At 44.2% G+C, this 21,286-nt stretch overlaps 1 protein-coding gene across 1 annotated transcript; it reads left to right on the top strand.

The window, feature by feature from the left end:
* Positions 1-989: 989 nt before the first annotated feature.
* LOC129156260 (cis-aconitate decarboxylase-like) lies at positions 990-4,053 on the top strand. Its single transcript, XM_054735862.2, has 6 exons — positions 990-1,007; positions 1,342-1,396; positions 1,489-1,676; positions 1,768-1,860; positions 2,297-2,502; positions 2,953-4,053. The coding sequence occupies exons 1-6, from the start codon at positions 990-992 to the stop codon at positions 3,875-3,877; spliced, it is 1,485 nt and encodes a 494-aa protein (XP_054591837.2). The 3' UTR covers positions 3,878-4,053.
* The last annotated feature ends 17,233 nt before the right edge of the window (positions 4,054-21,286 follow it).

The raw sequence follows: 21,286 nt of genomic DNA on the forward strand, positions 1-21,286 counted from the left end.
AAGAGCCTAAACCATTACTCTACACATAATTGGCAGAGCCTACCCAGGTTCACTACATGTAATATGATATAATATAATATAATATAATATAATATAATGTAATATAATATAATATAATATAATATAATATAATATAATATAATATAATATAATATAAAACGGTCCTTGCCTGTCATAAGTAGGCTGAGCCACTCTTGTCATGTAACTAATGTAAAAGTCATTTCTTACGGCGCTCCTCTAACAGGCTCTCTGAAGAGGAAGAATTTATTCTAAATGAAAACAATTTTATCAATAGAATAATACCCCTAACATTACTGTTATTTTCATGTTGTTGAAAAACTACAGGATATTGCAATAATAGTTTTAATATTTATAAATAAACTCTTGTCAGGGAGCATCCTTTATGCAGAATTAGTTCTGATTCAATCTACAAAGAAGAGTATATAATAATCTAGCTATATGCTTAAGGATTTCTGATGGGTGACATGCAGAAACAAAATATTTACTCCTGTCGGCAATAAAATAAAGAACAACGTTTCGGCTGTTGAAGTTGTTCAGACTGATGGAAAGCTGAGTTATGCTGAAGGAGGGACGAAGGTTTGCCTTAAATATGATCTGTTTGTGTAAAGGAGGAGTTACTGAGAATTCCCCACTCTGTCACACAGCAGCATACTTACAGGTGACATCACTGCCTTTCACTTTACACAAAAGTGGCTTTTCCTCCTTCTTTCTCCTTCCTCCCCCTCAAGGCTATTGATGATGGTGAACGTTACACCACAGATAATGACCCGGATGGAAAAGCCTCATTCTGATGTGATACAGGATCGCAAAAGGAACCTGCCCTTCCTGCTCATTTGGTGTTTCCGGTCATTGTAAGACCTGGACTATATAAGGCAGGTGGATTTTCAGCCACAAAAGCATCAGCATCCTTCACTGCTCAGCTGCTGCATCCAAGAGAAACAAGATCATTGTGACAGAAACTTGAAGTCATGTTCTCCACGCTACAGGTAAGATTACAGACATATTTATGCTTTTAGTCAGTTTTCAGACTCTAAAAGTGATGGTTTTAAGTCCTTTTCAAATAAAGAAGTCATACAAATATCTAAAAGTAGAGGTTTGTAGTGCGGCCAAGGCAGGGAACTATAAAATAACTCCTGCTAATTGTTGAGGAGAACACTCATGCTGGGAAACACCTGTTACACCTCTACACTGGCTCTTTCAAACACAAACATTAGATTAAAGACGTGAACAAGTAAATGCAGGAACTCATCAGCCTGTAGTCATCCTGAGATGTGAAAAATAACTGAAATGCTTTGTTCTGATTTATGTTTTGTCCCAAAGAAAACCATCAGACCAGTGCGGGCTGCCAGAAGACTGCATAACACTGCAGTGGAGGGTAAACAGATATGCTGACTTTGATTAAAAATAATAATAATAACCATAATTAATAACCTTTATTAAACAACTTTTATCTTTTCAATCCTGCAGTCCAGAAGCACCCAGCCCCAGAAGATATGGTCACAGCCAGTTTTGGGAAGTTCATCAGTGAAATAAAGCCTCAGCATTTGTCTCCGGTTGTGCTCCATCGCAGCAAAAGGATGGTGCTGGACAGCATCGGGGTCGGACTGATAGGGAGCAGGACAGATGTGTTTGAGCTGGCTCTTCAGTTCTGCCAGGTGAGGCAAAGTGAAAGTCTGAGTCAGGTCCAACCCAAATATGTCCAGAACAGATGAGTGAATGTAGGGTTGTTTCTGTGTTTGTTCTTAGCACATGTATGCTCCGGATCACATCAGCTCTGTGTACGGACGCAGAGGGATCAGACTCTCCCCAACACTGGCAGCTTTCGTTAATGGAGTAGCGGTGAGAAACATAAGTGGAAAACAACCATATATAAATAACCACATAAACATCAGTGGAAACATTTTGTATAAACAGCTTTTCTCAGCTGTTGGTGCAGCGTGGCTCCCAAAGACCACAGGGTTAGGATATAGAAATAAAATCAGCTGAGCTGGCCTTAAAGTTTCCCATCAAACATTTCCAAAGAAGCTACTTTCTTCCCCCTCGATGGCCTGATTTAGGAATGAAAGTCATTTTTCTTTTGAAAACACACCAGGAACAGAAAACATGTCAGTGTTCACTTCAGAAAAAAAACATAAAGAAGTGGATCATTCAGACACGGCACAGGCAAGGTGTTCATAGCTGGGTTCTGATCTAATTATGACCCTCACAGAAAAAGTTATTATTCTGACTCCTTTCAGCTTCAGTATGATGAGACACAAACTCTGGTTGCTTCCAGACTCATTCCATGGACTTTGACGACACGTGGCATCCAGCCACTCATCCCTCAGGAGCTGTTCTCCCAGCTTTGTTTGCTCTCAGCGACATGATGCCAACTAACAGCAAACCAAGCGGTCTGGACTTCTTACTGGCCTTCAATGTCGGCATTGAGATCCAGGGCCGTCTGATGAGGTTCTCTAATGAAGCACGCAGCATTCCCAAGAGGTCAGTGCCTCACAGCACAAGTCAAGCTTGAACCAGAAAGTCTGGTTTTAGCACGATCTTCATGAACACGTTCGTTTAAAGACGTCCTTGTTTGACTGTGCTGATCTCAGCACTGAGGTGTAAGAGGCCGTTTTAGTAATGTCAGTGTAATGATGCTTACTGTAGGAACAGCAGGGGCTCTTGGTGTAACGTTAACAGAATTAGCACAAACCAAACCCTTCATCTGGTGGGTGTTTTAGAAACTCAGGTGACCTGAAACGAGTCAAATCAATTCATCTTGTTCTAAAGATTCAACCAATAGAAACGTTCTTATGTGGTGATGCAGATCAGTGATTGTTTCAGTTACAACAGAATAAATGTCCTAACTGAACTGTGTGTGTGTGTGTGTGTGTGTGTGTGTGTGTGTGTGTGTGTGTGTGTGTGTGTGTGTGTGTGTGTGTGTGTGTACAGGTTCCATCCTCCCACTGTGGTGGGTCCTATGGGAAGTGCAGCAGCCTGTTCTCGTCTCCTGTCTCTGGATCCGTCTCAGTGCAGTCATGCCTTGGCTATAGCAGCTTCTCTAGCTGGAGCTCCGATGGCTAATGCTGCCACTCAGTCCAAGCCCCTTCACATCGGCAACGCCTCTCGTTTGGGGCTTGAAGCTGCTCTGCTGGCCTCCAGAGGCCTAGAGGCCAGTCCTCTGGTCTTGGATGCTGTTGCAGGAGTGGCGGGCTTCAGCGCCTTTTATGAAGATTATGTTCCTCAGCCTTTAGAGTCACCTGATGGTGGACATGTGTTCCTGTTAGAGGAGCAGGACATGGCTTTTAAGCGTTTTCCTGCCCATCTGGGGATGCACTGGGTAGCTGATGCTGCAGCTGCGGTCCATGAGCTCCTTGTGGGACATGGTCTAGGACAGGTGTCCCCACATCAGGTCCAGGACATCCTGCTCAGAGTCCCCCAGTCTAAATACATCAACAGGCCTTTTCCCGAGTCAGAGCACGAGGCACGCCACTCCTTCCAGTTTAACGCCTGCAGCGCTCTGCTGGACGGTGAGGTGACCGTGCAGTCCTTCAGCCCGCCCGCCATGAGCCGCCCAGAGCTGCACTTCCTGCTGAGCCGTGTTTGCATGGAGCATCCTGAGGACAACCCCGCCAATTTCAACCGCATGTACGGAGAAGTCCAGGTGACTCTAGTTGGAGGAGACATCCTGAAGGGCCGCTGTGACACCTTCTACGGCCACTGGCGCAACCCGCTGACAAACGAGAGCCTGAGCAAGAAGTTCAGAAGCAACGCAGAGGTGGTGCTGCCATCAGAGAAGGTGGAGCGGCTTGTGGAGGTGGTGGAGGAGCTGGAAAGGCTGGATGATTGTGGAGCTCTTCTCTCACAGCTGCAGTGATCAATTACACTGAACAATAAAGCAACAATCCTTCAGCATAGAAATAAGAATAATATTATTTTTATATTAATGTTCTGAAATGATCTGCTTAGTGTAGACTGGAAATAAACACATTGTCATGTTTTTCCTCTGGAGTTTACCTCAAGCTGATGTTTCCTCTATTGTTCAAGATTGTCTTTTGGTGTTGAATTCTGTTTTTATCGTAACAAAATTCAGAAAAAAAATGACTCGTGTGTGTGAGTCACATTAAATGTTTAATGCCTGTTTGTATATTTATATTGTTAATCTATGAAAATGTGTTCGTGCAACCTTTTCTCAAAATGTGTACATAATAAAGTGTTTTAAACGTGTAACACAGAAGTATTACTGAACTGATTTCTGATCAAACACATGGTCATAAAGTCACCTGACTGTGTGTGTGTGTGTGTGTGTGTGTGTGTGTGTGTGTGTGTGTGTGTCCTCCACATCGACATACATACTGGACAATTCGATTCCATAGGCTCCAATAACAAGTTTTTTGTCTATAATGGGAGGTGGCCACCACCGCCATTTTGACCATGTCACAGGTTCCGTCCAGCCCAGACAATTCCACAAAAGGGAAGAGAGAGGAGCTGAGGGTGGGGCTGTAAGACTGGGATCGACTGACGACACCCGGTCGAACTAGCTACAAGCTAACCTGAAGCTAACCCTGGCTAACCCAAAGCTAACGCGGAGGTGGGAGCCGAGCTAACGGATTTGGCCACCTAGCTACAACCCAACTGGAGCTAACTGGGGAACACCCATCTACCTGAACCTCACACGAAGTTTAGGTGGAGGTTTTTGTTGCTTTTTCGTGAAAAGTACCTGGATTAAAAAAGTATTAAATCGGTAAGTTTATAATTTATTTCCGTAATGAAAACATATTTTGCTTTGAGCAAGTTTTCAGTACCGTATTTTCTGGGCTATCGCTCCTGAGTCGCACCAGCCATTAAATGTATAATGAAGAAGAGAAAATAAATTTAAGTCGTATTTTGGGGGGACATTTTATTATTTTTCTTACAAAATCTGAGACCAAGCGTTCCACATTGCAAGACAAGCACTGGTAACCATAACAGAATGAACAACGCGGGCGCAGCAGAGCGCCATGGTCTCCAGCCAGCAGAGGAGAGGATGGCGGTGTTTCAAACCTTCCCAGCCGGCGAAGAGAGCTCATTCCTGGGCTGGAGCCAGCTCTCAGCACCCCGCCACAGGCTCCAACAGATGCTGGCGGTGTTTGAAACCCTCCCAGCGGGACAGGGGAAGTCATTCTTGGGTCGGAGTCAGTTCGCAGCTGAGCGCCACGTTCTCCAGTCGAGGAAGGCGGTTTTTGAAACCCTCCCAGCGGGACAGGGGAACTCATTCTTGGGCAGGTCGGAGTCGGCCCGCAGCAGCGCAGTGTAGCCTACACATTTTGTTATATAAGTCGCTCCGGAGTATAAGTAGCAGGACCGGCCAGACTATGTAAAAAAGTGTGAGTTATATTCCGGAAAAAACGGTAGTTAGTATTTGAGATAAATTAGCAGGCTAAATACATTTCATATATTTCCAAAACGTAATACTTGTTTGTATCTTGTACAGCCAAGTAGCCTTTATTCTGGACTCAGTACAATTCACCAAAAGTAAAGAGACATTATACAGATGAAGTAAGCACAAGATAACTTACTGGAAGAAACTGAATTATTATCATGAGAACCAGAACAAGACAGCCTGATAACAGTCATGTGAAAATAACAGTTAAAAAGTATGTATGTGTAATAGAAATAAAAATATATTAGAATTAGTGTAATTTCAGGGATATTTTTGTCAGACAGAGTTCATTTCACAGATAGGGGAAATGATATATATTTTAACTAATATTGCCGATTGTCTTAATGGCCAGCTCCAAAAGCAGTGAAAGACTTCCAGGTGGGAGTCTCGCTGCTTTTGAATTTGGCCTTTATGACAGATTTAATTTCAGGCAAACAGGATAAATATATCCCTGACTGTTCTAGCTAATGTGTTGATTATGTAATTTATTTGTAGCCTGGGGCGTAATTTTGGGGGGGGGGGACGGGTGGGACATGCCCCCCCCCCACTTTTTCAAAAGGCAGTTTTGGTCCCCTGCACTTTTTTCCGTCCGAAAACAATGTTACGCTCCATTAAATGGATTTGGTTGAGCACTAGGACCGAAACGGAAACCGGTTTACTATTAGACCCGCCCAAAAGCTAATCTATTGGCTCTGCTGATACTTGCTAACGTATTATTGGCTGTTGCTGCTGTCACTCAAGTTGGAAACAGTCAGAACGTGCTCAAGTTGTTTTGCTAGTTTGGAGCCGCTAGGGAACACCGGTACTGAGTCACATCGTCAACTAGACGCTGTCTAATATCAGAGCTCAGCTCAGCTTCCATTACATAACATTTGAATAAGTGTTCATTTGTGAGTCTTTGGTAGTTAGGCACAGCCAGGAGGCAGCATGTCAAGAAAACGAAAAGTGGATATAAGAGACTTCTTTCAAAGTCAAAACGTAAGTTGGAACATGTGACAGACCTGCATTAAGCTCAGACTCACCTCCTCCTTCACAAACATACTCAAAACTAACTTTTACAAACTCATCTCCTCCACATAACTGACTCCTCAGACACAATTTATTCGTATTATTATAATAATTATTTTTTTTATTATTACTATTATCATAATTATTATTACTAGTAGTAGTAGTAGTAGAAGTGTAACTTCAAAACTTTTATCATTTAACTTTATTGTAAACTTATCTATTGCAATGCATATTTTCACATTAAAAAGCTCTGAAAAATGAACAGTATCATCATCGTCAACAGATTTTTTAAGCTTAATGTCAAAGATGTACACTTTTCATTAGATTTATCTTATTTTTTCCATTTATTTTTTGTGTGTTGAAATGCAACAACTGTTTAAACACTTTTAAGGGAAAAACATATTTAATAAGTTTTTATACACTCAAATGTTAGGGTGATGATCATGTGTAAAACATTAGTTCAGCATGTCCTCTAACACAGCAAATGAACAAACGGCCAGATCTCAGGAGGGACCGTTTATGTATAAATAATTTTTATACTTTTGACTAGGCCTGGGAATGTAACAAATTTTGCTGGACGATATTTTGTCCAACAAATTGTTGATGATAAACGATATCATTGTCAACATTATCTAGACCAAAATAACCACTAATACAATGTTAATATATCATAATAATGCAAGTACACCCTTTAAAATGCAACAAATGAACCTTCATTTAACATTGAAATGTCCAGAACCAGAACTTCTAAATGAATAAAAATAACAAACAAAAATTAAATAAAAAAGGAATCTCACTCCCTGTTAGAAAATGTTGCACCAAAAACAATAAAAAAAGACCCAAAACAATAAATACAATGGCCTATCCATTGTCAACAGCCAAAACTGCACTTCAATAAGGATGGAAAAATTATTGAGATGGGCACGTGACGTGTCAAGGGGTCTTTACATAACACCCCCCACCCCAAATCCGCACAAGCCTGCTGTGTCCCCCCCACTTCTGAAATCAAAATTTCGTCCCTGTTTGTAGCCATTACACTGTTGAACTGTTCTTCCTTCAAACCACAATGTTGCACTCACTCTGCAGCTCTCTGGGCCCATTTTATTATTAAGTTTTTTTTATGTGCTGACACTTTGTGCCCTGTTTTATGAAATGTAGTGTTAAAAATAAATGTTTTTGCTCAATTACTGGAATTTCTTTGGTTAAGACAAAAAAGTGAGGAATAATCATTTACAAGTTATTTGTAAAACAGGTCCATATTAAATCCCAACAGTTTCTTAGCAGACAATAGAAATGTGTTCTTTACTAACTTTACTTGGTTTAAAAATCTTACTAAAATAAACAGAGTGCCGTATTGCAAAACCCAATCATACTTGTTATGTAAACATTAGCTTTGTAGATATTTTTTTACAGATATGTATTTGTGTGCAACAAACACCAAACAAATAATTTGTCATTCTTTATTGAAAAACAATAAAATACAGGTATACAGAAAGTGTGGGAATATGATAACGTGAAAGTATTGCACTTTAAATGTCAGACTATTTATCTTTAAAAAGAAAAACTCTACAACTGTCCTGTACAGCAACATGACAGAAGAATGGTGGTCTGTCTGTCAGAATGTGCTGAACAGATTTGCTCTATCAAGAGGAGCCTTAATGTGTACGAGGTTCCCCTTGAGTAATATTGGTTTGGGTTATGTATCACCACATCAGCATGTAAATGCTGAACCAATCTGGAATAAAGACTGCTGATAGAGGATAAACAAGTAAATAAGAGAAAAATTAATACAACTAGGAAACCAACATAAAAACAGCAACCAGCTGCTGCACCTGTGAAGAAACTTCGTCTTCTTCGTCTTCGTCTTCCTCCGCTTATCCGGGTCCGGGTCGCGGGGGCAGCATCCCAATTAGGGAGCTCCAGGCCGTCCTCTCCCCGGCCTTGTCCACCAGCTCCTCCGGCAGGACCCCAAGGCGTTCCCGGACCAGATTGGAGATGTAACCTCTCCAACGTGTCCTGGGTCGACCCAGGGGCCTTCTGCCGGCAGGACATGCCCAAAACACCTCCCCGGGGAGGCGTCCAGGAGGCATCCTGACCAGATGCCCAAACCACCTCAACTGGCTCCTTTCGATCCGGAGGAGCAGCGGTTCTACTCCGAGTCCCTCCCGAATGTCCGAGCTCCTCACCCTATCTCTAAGGCTGAGCCCGGCCACCCTACGGAGGAAACTCATTTCGGCCGCTTGTATCCGCGATCTCGTTCTTTCGGTCATTACCCAAAGCTCATGACCATAGGTGAGGATTGGGACGTAGATCGACCGGTAAATCGAGAGCCTGGCTTTCTGGCTCAGCTCTCTCTTCCCCACGACAGATCGGCTCAGCGTCCGCATCACTGCAGACGCCGAACCAATCCGCCTGTCGATCTCCCGATCCCTCCTACCCTCACTCGTGAACAAGACCCCGAGATACTTAAACTCCTCCACTTGAGGTAGGACCTCTCCCCCGACCCGGAGGTGGCAAGCCACCCTTTTCCGGTCGAGAACCATGGTCTCAGATTTGGAGGTGCTGATCCTCATCCCAGCCGCTTCACATTCGGCCGCGAACCTACCCAGCAAGAGCTGAAGGTCAGAGCTGGATGAAGCTAGGAGGACCACATCATCCGCAAAAAGCAGAGACGAGATTCTCCTGCCACCAAACTCGACACACTCCACACCACGGCTGCGTCTAGAAATTCTGTCCATAAAAGTGATGAACAGATCCGGTGACAAAGGGCAGCCCTGGCGGAGTCCAACCCTCACTGGGAACAGGTCCGACTTACTACCGGCTATGCGGACCAAACTCACGCTCCTCTGGTAAAGGGACTGAATGGCCCTTAACAGAAAGCCACCCACCCCATACTCCTGGAGCGTCCCCCACAGGGTGCCCCTGGGGACACGGTCATAAGCCTTCTCCAAATCCACAAAGCACATGTGGATTGGTTGGGCAAACTCCCATGCCCCCTCCATCACCCTTGCAAGGGTATAGAGCTGGTCCACAGTTCCACGGCCAGGACGAAAACCACATTGCTCCTCCTCTATCTGAGATTCAACTATCGATCGGACCCTCCTCTCCAGTACCTTGGCGTAGACCTTTCCAGGGAGGCTGAGGAGTGTGATCCCCCTATAGTTGGAACACACCCTCAGGTCACCCTTCTTAAAGATGGGGACCACCACCCCGGTCTGCCACTCCCTAGGAACTGCCCCCGATGACCACGCAATGTTGTAGAGACGTGTCAACCATGACAGCCCTACAACATCCATAGCCTTGAGATACCCAGGACGAACCTCATCCACCCCCGGGGCTCCGCCGCTGTGTAGTTGTTTGACTACCTCAGCAACTTCTGCCCCCGAGATCGGACAGTCCATCCCCAGGCCTCCCAGCTCTGGTTCCTCCTCGGAATGCGCATTGGTGGGATTGAGGAGCTCCTCAAAGTATTCCTTCCACCGTCCGACTATAGCCTCAGTTGACGTCAGCAGCTCCCCATCCCCACTGTAAACAGTGTGAGCGAGTTGCTGCCTTCCTCTCCTGAGGCGCCGGACAGTTTGCCAGAACCTCTTTGGAGCCGATCGATAGTCTTTCTCCATGGCCTCACCAAACTCCTCCCACGCCCGAGATTTTGCCTCGGCAACTGCCACTGCTGCACCCCGCTTGGCTATCCGGTACCTGTCTGCTGCCTCCGGAGACCCACAGACCAGCCACGCCCTGTAGGCCTCCTTCTTCAGCCTGACGGCTCCCCGAACCTCTGGTGTCCACCAGCGGGTACGGGGGTTGCCACCACGACTGGCACCGGCCACCTTACGACCACAACTAGCAACAGCCGCCTCAACAATCGCAGAGTGGAACAAGGCCCACTCGGACTCAATGTCCCCCACTGCTCTCGGGACGTGGTCAAAGCTCTGCCGGAGGTGGGAGTTGAAGACCGTCTTGACAGGTTCTTCTGCCAGGCGTTCCCAGCAGACCCTCACTATGCGTTTGGGTCTGCCAGGTCTACGCGGCATGTTCCCTTGCCATCTGATCCAACTCACCACCAGGTGGTGATCAGTTTACAGCTCCGCCCCTCTCTTCACTCGGGTGTCCAAAACATACGGCCGCAGGTCAGATGATACGACTACAAAATCTATCATCGACCTGTGACCTAGGCTGCCCTGGTACCAAGTGTACCGGTGGGCATCCTTATGTTCGAACATGGTGTTCGTTATGGCCAAACTGCGGCTTGCACAGAAGTCCAATAACAAAACACTGCTCGAGTTCAGATTAGGTGGGCCGTTCCTCCCAATCACACCCCTCCAGGTCAAGCTGTCATTGCCCACGTGAGCATTGAAGTCCCCCAGCAGGACAATGGAGTCCCCTGATGGAGCACTATCTAGCACTCGTCCCAGGGACTCCAAAAAGGGTGGGTACTCTGAACTGATATTTGGCCCATAAGCACAAACAACAGTCAGGACCCGTTCCCCGACCCGAAGGCGCAAGGAAGCTACCCTCTTGTCCCCCGGGGTAAACCCCAACACACAGGCAGAGAGTCTCGGGGCTAACAAAAAGCCAACCCCAGCCCACCGCCTCTCACCCGGAGCAACTCCAGCAAAGTAGAGTGTCCAACCCCTCTCCAGGTCTCGGGTTCCAGAGCCAATGCAATGTGTCGAGGTGAGTCCGACTATATCTAGCCGGTACCGCTCAACCTCTGCCACAAGCTCCGGCTCCTTCCCCGCCAGCGAGGTGACGTTCCATGTCCCAAAAACTAGTTTTCTTGTCCGGGGATTGGACCGCCAAGGCTCCCGCCTTGGTCTGCCACCCGATTCGCATTGCACCGGACCCTTCATGTTCCTCCTGCGGGTGGTGGGTCCACAGTTGGACGAGCCCATGTATCCGGTTCGGGCTGGGCCCGGCCGGGCCCCATGGGCGAAAGCCCGGCCACCAGGCGCTCGCTCACGGGCCCCAACCCCAGGCCTGGCTCCAGGGTGGGACCCCGGTAACCCTCCGGGCCGGGTACTCCAACTCTTCGTTTTAACCGCCATGAAAGATCCTTCGAACCGTTCTTTGTCTCACCGTTCACCTAAGACCAATTTGTCATGGGAGACCCTACCAGGGGCACTAAGTGCCCCAGACAACATAGCTCCTAGGATCATTAGGGCACTCAAACTCCTCCACCACGATAAGGTGACGGTTCAAGGAGGAGCCTGTGAAGATGATTCTTAGAAATGTTTCCTGTGAAGAAACATTTCTAAGAATCATCAAGAAAACGTGGGATGAACAACTATAAACATGTAAACCATGAACCACAAACATCATGAACAACAAACATCAACAAGCATGTGTTCATGCGCGTGCTGGAATGTGAAGTGTTAGACCTCCAAGGATCAGGTGCACTCTGGAACTGCCCCAAGCACCAGAAAACCTTGCTACAGAGAACTCAGCAAGGCCACATCCAGAACCGGCTGACACAGTTCATGGGCCACAGGACACAGGAATCACACAGCATTTCCACCTGAAACAGAATCATTAAAATTAGAATCAAATACAAATACAATGCATTGTTCAGTATGACATCAAATGGATTTTTAAAGAAGGCATTTGGACTTCTTAGGTTTCATGAATATAGGAGGGTTGATCTAAAGCCTGATTCATGCTTCTCCTGTGTCAGTGCTGAGACACGCAACTCCATTATCCGTCCTTGTTATGGCATACAGACTGCCCTATAGAGCTCCGGACCCCACGTGACTCTCAGTTAGTGGACGCCATTTTGGCATGCAAAAAAGGTAAACAAACACGGATGTAACCATGAACATGAACGGGATCCGCTTGGATTTTACTTCGTCGCAGTTTACTTCACACTTTAAAACAGAAGAAATCGTTTTATATAGTCAGAAATTAAATAGACTAAACATCTCCGACCCTTACCGTGCCCCTGGGATACTTTTTAAAAACGCCAGAAGCTGTCGGAGCGGACTTCTTACCGGCACAACACCGGACCTGGCCGGGGGAACCCCTTGGGATTCCCCCGGCCGGAGGAGCTGGGGAGAAGGTCTGGGACTCTCGACTCTACTGCCCGCTCCGACGCCAGAAGCTGTCGGAGCGGGCTTCTTACCGGCACAACACCGGACCTGACCGGGGAACCCCTTGGGATTTACCCGGAGGAGCTGGCTCTGGCGGCTGGGGAGAGGGAAGTCACGCTACTGCCCCCGCAACCCGACTCCGGATACACGGATGAAAATGGATGGATGGACGGACAAATAACAGATTTACACGTAAGTAGTCTCGGTGTGTGATCTGACAATTGATCAACCATTGCTTAAAAATGAAATACAGCTTAGCCGGTTAATTGCTGTGATCATAAAACACGGAAACGGCAGCACGCAGAACTCACGAGGCAACGTTTTACGTGATGTTTACTTGCTGCTATGAGTAATAAGACAGAAAAAGCCACGCCAAAATAAGTTTAGGAAGCCCACTAAGAATCATAATAAAAGCATTTAAAATAAATACCATACACAGTTGAGGAAACGTTGGTTTAAGTTCCTGATATGAAGTGGTCGCTGCATAAGTGAAATCCTTTACTCTCGGGATCCCACAGCTTCATTTTCGCCCGGTCACTAGCGCGTTTTATTACAATGATCCAACGTTTGTGGCGCTCCGGATCTTGGGGAATCCTGTAGATGGCTCATTCCTTATGTCGTCCGCGTCTGTTCTGCATCCTGGGGCACAACAGGAATCTACCATATTTCCCGTTTGATTGAGTTTTCTGACAATAACAAATAGTCCAGCTGCCGGCTTCTGCATGCCAGTATGGCGCTGTTTCGATTTGAACTGTTGCATGCCGGGAAAAGTGACGTCAACTCCCGGAGCTCTATAGACTTATGGAGACTAACATCAAGCACTATCAAACAACTCACCGAGCTGCAGTATTTCTCCGGTCAGATCTGTCTCCGAGTCCGAGAGCTCCACGAGCGGTCAGCCCGCGCAGCAGCTAGGCGCCGCTTCGGGGCCTGACCGCTGGGGAAAACCGGATGGAAGAATGGAACACAGAAGTGTCCCTCCAAGCGCTCTGTCATATTTCAACCCATTTTTATCTTAAATGCACTGGGTTTTTCCCTTTTACCCATCGACATATGGCCTATTAATTATTTTACCGTATTTTACATCTAAATTTCAAGGTTAAACAGTACATGCTACACGTTAAAATGATAGTTAGCTAGCTACTTCGATAAACTCAGCTAGTTTAAAGGCGGCAGTGACATAAAATACAAATATAGATTTTAACTTACCGAAAAAAATGAAGTGGAGACTCCTTGGACGCTCTATTAGAGCAATTAATACCACAGCAAGTCATTTTGTCCAACAATTGCACCAATAATATCCAAAACAGAATTCACAAGCACAGAGACTCAAAATCTCGAAACAGTTTCCAGGAGAGACCGAGGCTGTACTGAGGCCTTTCCACGGAGCTAGCTCTGTGGTCACGTGGGTCTGAGGCGGCGGTCACGTGGGTCTGATGCTCATTAATTATACAGAATTTTAGGCTTCAATACACTTAAACAGAAGAGTGAGAAAAAATTCACCCCCCTCAGAGTTGTCATGAGTATAAACTAGATAATTTAGACAAAAAACATGTTTTGGAACCAGGCTGTAAACATGTTTATTTCTGCTGTGAAATTGGTATTTTTAACATGGGAGTCAATGAGGATTTGCTCGCTTCTGATTCCAGCCCCCAGCGGATGAGGGTGGAACTGCAATTTCTCTTACTTCCGGGTTGGGACCATTTTTAGAGCCGCATTGTGGGGGCTTGGTCCTCCATCCCCATTTAGTCGTGGTGGACGGCTGCTTATACTGAGCCACGATCCTCTGGAGGTTTTATAAATAAACTGAATAGAATAAAGTTAAGTGAAACTAATTATTCTTTTTTTAACTCTTCGGGCGCCATAGTTTTTCAGTAAAATATGAAATTTTGATATCACTATTTAAAGAGCTTGTAGCTTAAATCTGGTTAGAGATAGAGGAATATTGTAAATTAGAAAAATCTTCTGTGGTAAGTCTTTGGTTGTATGTGCATGGGTGAGCATGAGGGAGGGAGTGTGTGACTGTGTTTGTGTATGACTGTGGGTGTGTCCGAATCCACAGGCAGGATGCTTACGAGTACGGATCCTCGCCGGTGTAGCAAGGCCGGGTCCTTGCCAGACCGCTAAAACCGGAACCCAGTGGCTCTGAATTTGGACAGTCTAGCCTTCACCTCTACGTTGGCCCGTAGGTCCCGTCACAGCCGCGGCGGCAGCTACACGCAAAGGAAAAATGCTAAAGCTAGCAAAAATCAAGCAGGAATATTTAGGAGCTACAGCAGCTTCACGTCCATAAGCAGCGTTTGTTCACAACCTTTTTCAGGTAAAGTAATTTTGTTTATTCTAGAAGCTTTCAGGACTTACATGTTAACTTTAGATTGTTTTATGTATGTTTTAAGCTACAGAATGAACTTGTTAAACGTACACAACACATTACTACAGAGTATTATCATGTAGGTAATTAATATAAACCAAATGCATTATAAATGTTGAATGCAGTTTGATGTTTTCTAATGTAAATTGGACCGTAGAACTTATTTTGCATCAAATGGGGGTAAAATGCTTTACAAAACAGGCTTTTTAATAAAATAGCATTGAAGTGTTTTCAATGTTTATTCAACTTAAGCCTAATAATGATTAGATCTGTCTTAAAAATGTAAATTCTCTGTAGTTTTCCCTTCGGCTTTTCTTTAAACTGAACAGAATCAGTGTACTGCAGGTTATATGTTTTGTTTTACATTTTTCAATAAAAAACTTTTTTAATCTATTACAGGTCAGCATGCACTGTGCTGAACATCTGCATCTGTGCTGGTGAAGTTGTGGGTCTGGAAGATGAGCCTGAGGAAGATGTGTGTGGAAGAGGTCAGTGGTGCTCTGTCCTGGAGGAGGTACCAGCAGACCACCACTATTGTTAACAGTATTGCCAACTGTTTTTGACTGAAAGTAGCTGAAGTTCCCCCCAAAAGTCACTAGATGTCGCCGAATGATGTCACGTGCTAATTTGCATACAACGCAATGACGTCATCTGGTTTGCGTGATACGTCACCACGTTTGCGTCATGACGTCACCGGTCTTGTAGAGTAAATCAAATAAAACCCATGTGATTTTATTTTTAAAATTATTTAATTTCTTTTTTAATACTTTATTAAAATAAAAACCCCATAGAATACAAAACAGCAGCCTTTAAAACATCAAGGAAAGATGGCACAAAAAAATGGAAGGAATATTTATATTTTGTCTGAAGAGAATGGAACTCTTAAACACAAAAAATATTAAATTGATAGGAATGTATGTATGATTGAATTAAAATGAATTTTCTGTTGTAGTTTTCAAGTGCCTTGAGATGTATTCTTCTGTTGTGATTCAGTGCTATATATTGACCTAAAAGATAGTATATATATATATATATATATATATATATATATATATATATATATATGTATATATATATATATGTATATATATATATATATATATATATATATGTTGTTTTTGTTTGGTTTTGTTGTTTTTAGTACTTTTGTGTAAAAAGAAGCAGGTCGTATTTCGTATTCAGAAACGTTACATGCAAACTGCCAATGATCTGCCAATGACCTGCCAATGACTTACAGTATTATTCAGTTTTTTTTATAAAAGTTTTAAATGTGCTACATTATTGAACTCATCATAGAGTTCCAATGTTCCTTGAATGCACCACAAGTGGTGAGAAGCCATGTGTGAGTGCGACGCTGCCTGCCAGTGCCAGCCGAGCTCAGCTGCCGAAATGCGGCAGGATGGCGGAAGGAGTGGTCGCCCTTTATGTAGCTCCGGTGGCTATCTCAAATAATGGACTCGTGAAAGAAAACCCACAAAAGGTTTGATTGGCCAACGGGGGTAGCGTGATCATGCTGCAAGCACATGCGCAGATCATTTTCTTTCAGATCCTCTGGAAGGAAGGACGGTCCTGTCGCTTCAGATGCCTCGCTAATCTGCAGGTAAAGTCTGCTACAAAGCTGTAGTCAAAGTAGCTGAGGGGGATTCGAAATGTCACCAGAATTGTCGCTAGGCGCTTTAAAAAAAAATGTCGTTAAGGGGGTCTGAAAAGGCGTTAGAAATGGTGACAAATTCGCTAAGTTGGCAACACTGATTGTTAACAGGCAAGTCATTCACAGAGACGTAACAGCCGTCGTCTGAGCCAGCCCAGCAGTCCCTATAGATGGACGATGGAGTGGACAGTGAGAGAAAGCGTCCCAAAGCTCTCTGCAGACCGTCCTGTATGATGTTCCTCTGACCAGAAACGTCCAGCCACGGGTCTGCTCCAGCCCTCCATCCACGTCTGGATCCTCCTGCAGCAGATCCAGCTGCACTGTAAAAGACTTCCTGCTCACTCAGTTTAAATAAATGATCCAGGAAGAGTCACTCAGGTTAATGCTGCTTTAACCGTACATAACTGGTCCACACTGGTTTTGATCTGTAAATAAGTGTTACGTATTATAAATAATCTTGTCTCCTTACCATCTTTTCATTTTCTGTTCATGTAACATGTTCAAAAACATCTGTAATAATAAAACTGGTGATAAAATCAATGACCAGAAAGCGTTATCAGTTAGTATTTGTTTTAATAAATGTGTTCAAATATCAAACAGCTAAATAACATTAACATGATGACAATAGAAGGCTTCTCTCCCAGGATGACCGACAGGTAAAGCCTCTCCTGACCCTGGACACCTGCAGTCCTACAGAGAAAATAAGAGACCACAGGTGACAAAAAGGCAATAGACACATGTTTACATTTATCCACATGAGAAGATAAAAATTATATTCTTCACACAAACTTTTTACTTCATTAAAACGTGTCAGCTGTGTAAATCCCTGAATGTAAAACTACTTTTCACAGAAGAACTTCTGTGGTTGTGTGTGTAAACAGCTTCACTCTTCACCTCTAAGCTTAATAAAAACGCTTCTTTGCTCAGTTGTCCTTAAAACAAATGACAAGTTTAATTCGCTACACACACACACACACACACACACACACACACACACACACACACACACACACACACACACGGCAATAACTGGGACCTGCAATACAAACTCGTTCTGGCTGATTTTTGCCTAAAATGTAATTCGAAAAACAAATTTACAAACGAAAATGTTTATAAACTGAACAGCTTTAAGCTTTTTAGTTTTCTACGGCTAGTTTTAACAAACTTACGTTTAAAACTTCGTAGCTCTCCCCATTTTCTCTTCCTGTCGAAAATCCACAGCCGGCGCGCAAAGCATGCTGGGATAGCCTTGTTCTGTGAGGATAAAACAGACCCATCCTCGAAATGTGGGCAGAGCGAGGACGCGTTTGAGGACGCGAGAATGAGTATTCTTGGAATTCGGACAGTACTCATCGCTGCGCTGTGACGTCATCGACCTAAAAATGCACTCTTACAAGCATTCTGCCCGTGGATTCGGACACACCCAGTTTGTGTCAGGTGGGGCCTTTGACTCCTCCCCTCTTCTGGGACTTCTTTTGATTATATAGATCTTCGTCTCCCCTCCCCCTGCCACACCTGGTGTGGGGTGTGGTGCCTTCGTCTGCCTGAGTGTTCATGGCTCCCGGGTCAGGGGGTATAAGATTTTTTGGCATCTGTCTGTTCAATCCCGGTGGTTGCCTGTTGGGGTCTGGGTCCCTGGGCTCTGCTGGGTCCCCGGCGGGGGCGGTCGCCCCTGGGTCCCGGGTTGCTGGGTCCCAGGCTCGGCCGGCTAGGGGGTGGGAGGCTGCGTGCAGGCCTGTGAGCTTGCCGCTGATATCTCCCGGGACTCTGCCGGCTGCTGGTTGTGGCCCCCCGGGGCGGTCCTCTGTGCCTCTCGAGGGGGGCGGGGGCCTTTCTGGTTGCAGTCTCCTTGGGGTTCCTGTGCTCTGGGGCAGCGCCTGGATCTCTGGGACTTGGAGCTCCCCCTGTCTCCTACGCATCTTTGGGGGGCAGATCTGTGGTCCCTCACACTCTCTATTGGACACTTTTATAGAGAAACCTTACATAAACAAGCGCGAGTACACACACAGGCGCTCACATGGTGCTCTCAAAAGTATGGGTTTGGGCTCGTTCAACACACGTCTTAAGGCTGTTGTTGCCACTAAATGCACTATGATTTATTATTGTGTGATTGTTCAGTTAAACAATGTTGATTTTATATTTCATTATCAGGTTGACGCAGTGATAGTTTGCTCCTGAGGTATTGTTGTGTGTCCCATTTTTTCTGTTCTTTCTCTTTCTGCAGGTCTAGAAGCAGACTTGTTCATTATTGTTTATTTTTGTGGAACCAACCCCCCCCCCCCCCCCCCCCCCAACTCTCCCCACCTCTTGTCTTTTCTTTTCTCTTTCACCTCTGTCTCCGTGTCTGGTCGGAATTACAAAGCATTCAAAAACAATAACAATAAAGTTTTAAGTATCAGGCGTGACATTAAAAGCAGATGCTTTGATGCTCCACCTGACAGTAAATCTGTAAGGCTTGTTACCAGCATTCAGACATCAATTCTGTTTGCTTCACAGCCAGACAGGACATGGTTAAATAAAAACAACATTCATGATAGGAACAAATTCACTCACACTATTTGAATATTATGATGTCATCAGGTGGCAACCATATTGGATTGCATCACATTTGCAGATTTTTGTTGTTTTTTTTATGTTTTTGTCTTATTTTCTCAGTGTTGTTATTGATACATATATTGATACATATATACATATTCCTATGTAGACATATATAGCTATATATATATATATATATATATATATATATATATATATATATATATATATATATATATATAATATTTTTTACTTTATTGGTATTTTGCATGTTTAATGCGTATCAATCAAGAACACTGATTTTGGTGCTTTAGTGTCATGAGCACATTTCACTCATCCCTAATTTGGTTGGTCCTCACACACACACACACACACACACACACACACACACACACACACACACACACACACACACACACACACACACACACACACGGGCTATTTCTCAGTGCCGTGCCGGACCTCACTGTTTCCTTATCATAACCCAAACAACGGATACTGCTGGGGACTGGTAGGCTGCGCTGGCCTATCCACACACACAGATTGTGGCCTGACACCTCCGAGTGAGACAGTTAGCTGATTCCTCTTGGTAATCTGCTAACTATCTGACGCTTGTGCATCTGTTGAATACCACTAAAACTTGATTATGAGAGTAAACAAAAATAATATTAAGCAGAGCGTGACCCGTGATAGAAGGTTAAATGAACAGAATTAAAATGTCAAATTTAGGAGTGATGATAAATGTTTTGTTTTTGAACCTAAACTAAACAAACTTTCATGAGTACTGATTGTGCCCTTTTAAATTATCATCCATGAATGACCTGGTTCGCTCCCTCGAGCAGATTCTTAAATACTATCATTAATCAATATCATCAGAGATTATCCAATATCATCAGAAACATTATCTATTGAAGATATATGGATTTCTAGGCTACCATGTTTTTTTTTATCCATTATGCTGTTATCATAAGACAAGACACATCTTAGAGGGCAAAGGCTATTACTCAAACCATGGGTCAAGTCCATTTATGACCTTGAAACGTTCCTAACAAATAAGTCTTCTAAACAAATCTCCCTAATTATGATTGAAGTTACCTAAACCTTGATTTTGTGTTTATGACTTCAGTAACATCTAATTTATGATCAGTTACTTCTGTATGAAGATGTTAAATTAACTGCATAGTTGAAGAAACTAGTTCTTTAAAGTTAAGAAGAATATAAATGTTATGTAAATATCTCGACTTTGTGTTAGTCAATCTATCTCGATTATCAATTAACTGTTTATGTAATTAAATATTAAACTCCTTCCTAATTGGTTAATTAACATTCTTTTTTTTGCCTCTGCTGTCAGCTCTCACTTCTTATCTCCATCTTTTTCAACAAGAGAGCAGCCCTTGCCCTTGGCTATTGTTTTGTTTTTATTATTGCTAGACAAGCATTATAAGATGAAGCTTGTCATACATTGTTTATATTTATGTTTATGCTTATGTATTTAGCAGACGCTTTTGTCCAAAGCGACTTACAAGTGATAATCGGCTTGTTGCCCTTGAGGCTAACAACAACAATAACAACAACTGTCATGGTTTATGCTGAGCTAACAATCATCTTCCGGCTCTTGGAGGGTGCAGATGCTTTTTTCCTCCTCTCCACCATATCTTATCCTCAAGGCCCTTTGTCTGTCTGTGAGTGCTGGGTGCACGGCTGCATCTGCATTTTTTCTGGAAACAGAAATTCACTAAAATGGATCTCGTCAGTTGGTCTCGCAACGCAATAGATAAAATTTTTTCAATGATGAGAATGGAAGAAGGGGCTCCCGGATGCCCCTCTGCGACAGACCCAGTTGGACACATCATGGACTCCTGGAAACAGTGGACCTTGATTTGTTTATCTCAGCTGTCTGTGGAGGACTCGGAAGACGTGTGGATATTCATGGTGTTGGTGTCAGGTTTCCTGCTCATTGGCCTTGGAGGCTACCTGGCTTACCGGAAAATTAAAGAGCTGTCGAGGAATATTGGCCTGATCCCGGAGCTCAGAGTTTGCACTGCGCTGTGAATTCACAGACTCACAGAATTGTTGAGATGAATCGTAAGCTTGGAACTTTGGCCGAGATTCATTATTGGCACAAAAGATGGATGCCATCAAGGAGAGAGTGGACGAATCAGCACAGATTGGCATAGAATAATGTCCATTATTGGGATTTTGAGAGGTTGAGG

Source organism: Nothobranchius furzeri, chromosome 1, assembly GCF_043380555.1.
Source record: "Nothobranchius furzeri strain GRZ-AD chromosome 1, NfurGRZ-RIMD1, whole genome shotgun sequence".
NCBI classification, from domain to species: Eukaryota; Metazoa; Chordata; class Actinopteri; order Cyprinodontiformes; family Nothobranchiidae; genus Nothobranchius; species Nothobranchius furzeri.